We start from the raw sequence: 6,778 nt of genomic DNA, 5'->3' as shown, positions 1-6,778 counted from the left end.
AATTCAATAATTAACTTGACGAATTAACATAGACAGACTATTATTCAAAATAATAAAGTTTGATTTGGAATTTTTATCGTCAGCAATAAATATTTTTGATCGCCTTTATCCGAGAAAAAATCATCAGTCATCAATGATTATTGCTCTGTGCGCACTTTCCTCTAGTAAAATTATCAATATTTTTTTTACAATCACTTTTAAAATGTCATTGGACAAAAATGCAGATTTTGAGACGCCTACACACAAGCAATCATTTTACCGGTTACATCTAAAATTTTAAACAATAAGTCATGCTAGTGTCAGCCAAATAGCTTCTATCGAAATTCTGCACGCTTTTCAACCTAAATGTCGATAGTGCTTTACACGCTTTTTATCAGAATATGCTTTATAAGAATATGCTTCATAAGACTGGGATTTCAAGTTAAAAAGAATAGGTCTGTTGTTTGAAACAATGGAGAAATAAGAATAATGACCTTCTCGTTAGAATTCTGATATTCTTATAAAGAAAACGTGTAAAGGAATTTTACTTGTAACTTTAAAGGTCGTTTAAAATTCAATTAAAATTTTTTACAGGGTGAGGTGATCTGGTAGTGACTATACCGGTAAGTATCAAAATATCAACTGTAAAAATTATGCCGACTTTTATATTTGTCCAAAATTAAAAAAATAGAGACTATGATTCCAAGACTATTCACATGTTCAAGAATAATACAACAAGAAAATTAAATGGAAAAAGGCAAAGATATAAAAATGCAAGCATGTTTTCATTAAATGAAACCTTAGCGGTAACTGATTCCTATTCAAAACACACTGGACGGATAATGACGCGACAATTTCGACATTTCCCGAATTAAAAAGTCTTGAATGGCTTGTGACTCCTTGTATAGATTGTTCACACGCTCCTGGTTTTCTCTGTCTCTTGCTAACTTAAAACGGTGTCTCTTGATTTTTACGTGACTACCATCAAATTTAGATTTCCGATTGAAAGAATGGTCTTCTTTGTCCGTGATTGGTTTAGTATTATGAGTTTTAAAGGTCTGCAAAAGAGTGTTCATACCTGCACATTCTTTACTAAGTCGACACTTCTTTCTTGGTTGACGAAATATTAGACTTTTCAACTCCTCAACTAATTTACAAGAAACTGCTGCTGGATTTTCTTTTGATTTGTCAGTTGTAGTCTCTTCGTGAGGGGAAGTATTTTGAACTTGCATGGTAAGCTGTTCTATCTTTTTCTGATACTGTTGCAGCTTCTTTGTCATCTCTTTGTATTCGGAGTCACGTGTGCGTTCTGTATAGTTTAATATGCTTAATCGAGACTTCATCTTTTCGTTGTCAGAAAGAGTGCTTTTATGAAGATGTTGGAACTCTTCCAATTGTTTTTGCAATTTTCCCGACGATAACATCATGTGTTGGATTTTTTCCTTAAAATGCGACTTTTCTTTCTCACTGGTCAATAAAAAAGCTTTAAGAGAATCTCGTTCCTGCTTTATTTTTTTGAAAAGTGAAATAAGTTTGAAAAATTCATTTTTCATATTGTTTAAACGATCGCCATTTTTCTTTTGTTTCGACTGATATTGTTTTTCTTTCTGATTCATCTCCTCAATCTTCTTAATACTGCTTTCGTATTTCTCGTTGAGAATTTTTAAATTGCAGTTTTCTTCATAAATTTCTTTCACAAAATCTTCTCTTTCTTTCTTCAGTGTTTGAATCATTGCGGTGTTTTGTTTTTTGCTTTCAGACAAGACATCCAATTGCTCTTGAAGATTATTAATTCTTAGTTTTTCTTGATTTAAAGCAGTCGTAGAATTTCTTCTAATGTTTTCATTCTCATTTTCAAGAAATTTGAGCTGTGTTCTCGTTGTTTGTAGGTCTTCCGTTAATTTTTCATTCTCAAAGTTTACCTTGAAAAATCTTTCTTTCGTCTCAAGTGCTTGTCTATGATAATCAGAGAGATCTTTCTTCAAAGCTTTTATCTCATTGACTTGGTCTTCATTATGCTGCATTATCCAACTGTGCTTATATGTGTTACCATTGAGTACTCCTTGTAATTCTGTTACGGTAGCCTTTAAAACAGATATTTTTTCTTCCAGGGATTTTTTTGAGACCTTTAGTTGGGCGTTTTCATTTTCTATATCTTTGAACGTAGTATTACGATTTTGTTCAGCCTCTCTGCAGAACTTTTCTCTGTCTTTTTTGTTCTGCAATATGTTATGCAAATCTATGTTTTTATTTTTAATTTCTTCCATACAGTCCTTACTGTGTTGCAGCTGACATGTCAATTCATGATTTTTATGTTCCATTTCAGATACGCGTTTCTTCATCTTATCAACATGCGCTTGTAAATTATCACGTTCGTTCTTCAAGTGGACGATTTCATCATGCAAACTCGTCACTTCTATTGTCATGTTTTCATTATTTGTGGACATGCCACCACACTTTATTTTCAGTATCTGAAACTGTCTTCTCAACTCTTCGTTCTCGTGATTCACTGATCGCAGTTTTTCTTTCATTTTCTGTATCTCCGAATCCCTAATGTCAGCTGTATTCTCTGAAAATTGTTTTAATTGTTCCTGCTTCTGATTGCGTAACTGTAAAGTTTCTTCTTTAAACAACTCCATTTTTTGTTTATGTTGATCACTTTCCAATTTTATTTTTCTATTTTCTGCATTTAACAGTTGGATATCTCTCTTTTGTTCATCAACAACTTTCAATGTGGCAACTAGCTGTTGCTGTATCTCATCTACATTAGAAATCAGCTCATAGCATTGTTTCTTGAAATATTGTGCTTCTTCTTCTTTGCAACATAGTTTTTCCTTTAGATGTTTCGCTAATTCGGTTTTATCAGTTAATTTTTCTCTAAACTCACTTGTTGATTTCAAGACACCTTGTTCTGCGTTTGCTACTGCTTGCATTAAATTATTATTTTCTTGATTGATGTGCTGCCATTCTCTTTGATATGTGTTAAGAATGTCACTGCATTGTTGCAATTCTTGTTGGTATGTCTCAATTTCTTGTACTTTTATATCCATTCTTACTTCTAAATGCTCAATATATTCGTTTAGTTCTTCATTGCTTTTTGTTGTTTCCTCATTTTTTGCTTGCATCTCTTGAATTTCACCTTTTGTATTGACCATGAATGCTTTAAGTCCTAATAGGCATGCGTTCAAATGTGTATTTTCCTGATACATTTGCTTTATCTTGTTGTCGTAAACAATTTGTTTTTGCACATACTCAGTAGCCATTTCATTCAAAGTTTTTAGCTCAGTGGTTAACTTTTCATTATCGTCTTTTAAATCTTCCATCTGTTTTTCACGTTTGTTCAATGTCTCTCGCAGTTTGCAATCATTAATTGTCATCATATCCATCGCATTCTCAGATTCCTGACTATCTGCGCTTTTCTGTTTCAGTCGAAGTCTAAGTTCATCATTTTCTTTTTGACAGTTTTTTAACTCTTTTGATATGTTTTTTAACTTCTCGCAACGTTGCGTTAAAAATCGTATTTTTTTCGTGCAGCTTACATTTAGTCGTCTGCTCTCGCTTAAATCGAAACCTAACCTTTGCAAAGCCATCTTTTGATCTTCCTTTTCTGCAATCAAACTTTCCATATCACTCCTCAACATTGCCGAACTTTCTTTAGCTTCAGCTAACTTTCTTTGAAGCATTTCAACAGCATCCTTATATTTTTCTTTCAATTGTTCGCTCGACATTTGTAGATCATTATTTTCTTTTTTTAAACGGCAGCATTGCTCAGTACTTGCTTGAAGTTTTTGTTTTGTAGCATATGCTTCTTCATTCTTCAAATTCTTCTCTCTCATGGAACATATTTCCTGCGCATATTTATCAAATACATCTACTGACATTCTGCTTCTTTCACTCAAACTTTTTTTTAAATCGACAATCTCACTTTGAAGTGTTTTCTCCCTCAGTTTTAGTTCTTTGTTTTCATTTACACTGATGTGGAGATCTTCTTTGCATTTCTGTAACGCAGATTCAGAACATTCATTTTCTTTTTTCAATTCTTCGATCCGCTTTGTTTGAACATCTTTATCGTTTATAAGACATACTCTCTGTTCCGAACAAAAATCAACATTATCCTGCAGCTCTTTGCAAACTTTCTCTTTCTCTTGTATACAAGAGTTTAAATTTTTCAATTGCTTTTTTAATATTTTGTTTTGATCTGATAGACTTTTTAATTCCTGCTCTGTTTTAGCAAGTTTCGTCAAGGAATCATTCTTTCTCCTCTCTATTTCGTCTGTTAATGCTTCGATAACTTCTTCTTTTTGTTTTAATATTTTACTTTTCTTTTGAAGCTCTGAACTCAATTCAGCTTCAATCGCTTTTAATTTGGATATTGTCATCTCCTTACATTTCCATTCATCATCGCATTTTAATTTATCGCTATTCTGTAGTTCTATTGCATTTTTTAGACTTCTTAATTCTTCTTTTAAAACACCTTCTCTTATATCTATTTCACTGGTGTAATGCATTTTATCTCGTTTCAGGTGCAATAATTTACTCTTCAACTCGTCCCGATTGTTTATTAAGCGTTCGCACTCTTTATCTTTCTCATTTAACAGCCTTTCCATATTGGCAACTTTCCCTTTCAAATTCTGCTCCAACTGTGCAACGTTAACTTTATTGGTTTTTCGTTCTTGTTTGATAGTCTTTTCAAGTTCTCTAAGTGTTTCGTGGCTTTGCTTATTTTTAGTTTCCAAATGTGTTATTTTCATTTTTAAATCTTGTTCTCTACTCTCTGCATCTTGAATATATTCTTTCATTGCTCGCGATACCTCTTGTATATTTTGTTGATTTCTAACACGATTCTCTTGATTTGCCTCAAACATTTCAATCCTCTCTTTTGGTGATTTTTTTGACACTTCTGGCTGTTGTCCAAAACCACGAACATCACTTTTACTAGTCTTTGTTTTGGCATTACACAATTTATTGTCAAGGAAACTATCTTGATTATTTAAGAATACTCTTGTGTTGTCACTGAATAACGCGCCGTATTGGTAAAAATCAGGTGCACAGTTGCTTCGAGTGTGCATTCTTTATCTAAAAATCAACAAGCTTTTCATGTTAACAGAAATCCATGTATCTTTTATGGGCTTTGGTACCTGAGATTAATACCCGATTTCTTCAAATGCTCTAACAAGAACATCGGAATTAAGCGCTTCATATGCTAAAGTGCGTTAGAATTGATTGGTTGTTATAAAATTTAGTTAAACTTACTCAACAAATTACTGCATTAATTTTTTGCATTTGAAGCTGGTGCCTTCTTAAGAGCTATTTTCAAAATATGTTTACACTGCTGGATTTTTTTGATTTTCCGATCACGCTTGTTAGAGCAATCACGAAACTGAATGAAAGCGAGACGACACTGTCTAAATAAGTGTCCTCTATGATTAGTTTGTTTAGTTGATTTGGATCATGAGGAAGAAATGTTATTCAAAGTTTAAAATGAGGTTTTAAAGCAAGCTGGCCCTTGACATAATCATTTAGATTTTACATCTGTTCTTCAGATGTAGTGGTCCTCGGAGAATTTATCTAAATCCAGCACTGTCCTAAATCACCAGTAAAAGTTGTAGCATTCAGATTTGAATAACAGTTATCAAATGAAAAAGTACAGTCCCTTTGTAAAAATGTGAAGTGAATTTTCAACGTTAATGCTTCAAAACTAATGCGCGGGTAAAATTTTGGTGGACTCCTACCAAATCCCAGAGAGAATATTGTAAATCTATCCGAAATCTTTTGCTTTAGAGTGAAAACATTTTAGCTACAGATTTGTTGAGAAAGAAAACTTGGACGTTTTAAAATTATGAAGCAAACTTTCTAAAGGCCCTGTAGGTCAACTTCAGTGTAGTTTTATCAGTTAGAAAATCTAACTTTTTTAATGTCTTATTTTGTTTTACGAGTTAGCATTCGACTATGACTGCGCTATTTTTACTTATAAAAAAGTTTCAACTCAAAAAATTTATTTAACTACGAACTTCACAAGTACTTTTAATGACGTAGAAAGAACAAAGCAATACCGTGTTTACCTTGGTTGCGGTTTCATCAAATCTCTCACGCCTACTATCTTCTGTTTCTTTTGACAAATATTTTTGTTTACAAGAAACGATTGTTTTTGTGACGCCAACCGTCAAAAATGAAAAAAGCAATGTCAAGTCTTCTTTCAAGATCTTCTTCAACATGTTATACCGCATTCTTCTTTTTTAACAACACGAACGAGCACCTGATAGACACGCCATCCAACCTTGTTCCCAAATCTTTTTTATTAATGAATTTATGTTATTTTAAATTTACTTTATTTATTTCATATTTTTTGTGGCATGTGGCTTTATAAGTAAGATCAACTAAGGGAAAGTAGCTACTGCTAGTGTATGTATTACTTGTTGTAAAACAAGTAGATTGTGCAGATGAAAATGTGAGAAAATACAGTCTTTTGATCGTAGCTAAATTCCCTCATAAATTCCCATTTGCCATTTTTATTTTATACAGCAGTCTCTCTATTTAGCGGACGCAATTGATGCAAACTAATCTGCTTGCTATTTTAGTGTCCGCTTTTGGAAATTTCGGTACCTCCGGGCCAAGGAGATTTAAAAACCTTTCAATGTAATTTTAGGCCTTGAATGGATGGATGGGTGAGGGATAATAAACAGGGGGTAGTGGAAAAAATGCTCCAAACCACAAGGGATCGTACTTGCAAGAAATTGTTGGACACATTTAAAATATATATATGAAAGGCTTTGTCGATATTCCCTACCCTCCATTAAAA

At 32.9% G+C, this 6,778-nt stretch overlaps 1 protein-coding gene across 1 annotated transcript; it reads right to left on the bottom strand.

Annotated features, from left to right (window-relative positions):
- Positions 1-800: 800 nt before the first annotated feature.
- LOC130642180 (centromere-associated protein E-like) lies at positions 801-6,162 on the bottom strand. The gene is made up of 2 exons (XM_057449266.1): positions 6,042-6,162; positions 801-5,055 (listed from the first exon to the last, which is right to left on the bottom strand). Exon 2 carries the CDS (start codon positions 5,046-5,048, stop codon positions 801-803), a length of 4,248 nt encoding a protein of 1,415 aa, XP_057305249.1. The 5' UTR covers positions 5,049-5,055; positions 6,042-6,162.
- Between the last annotated feature and the right edge of the window lie 616 nt (positions 6,163-6,778).

Source organism: Hydractinia symbiolongicarpus, chromosome 4, assembly GCF_029227915.1.
Source record: "Hydractinia symbiolongicarpus strain clone_291-10 chromosome 4, HSymV2.1, whole genome shotgun sequence".
Lineage (NCBI taxonomy): Eukaryota > Metazoa > Cnidaria > Hydrozoa > Anthoathecata > Hydractiniidae > Hydractinia > Hydractinia symbiolongicarpus.
Note: the sequence above shows the minus strand (reverse complement) of the source record. Positions and strands in the feature narration are given on the sequence as shown.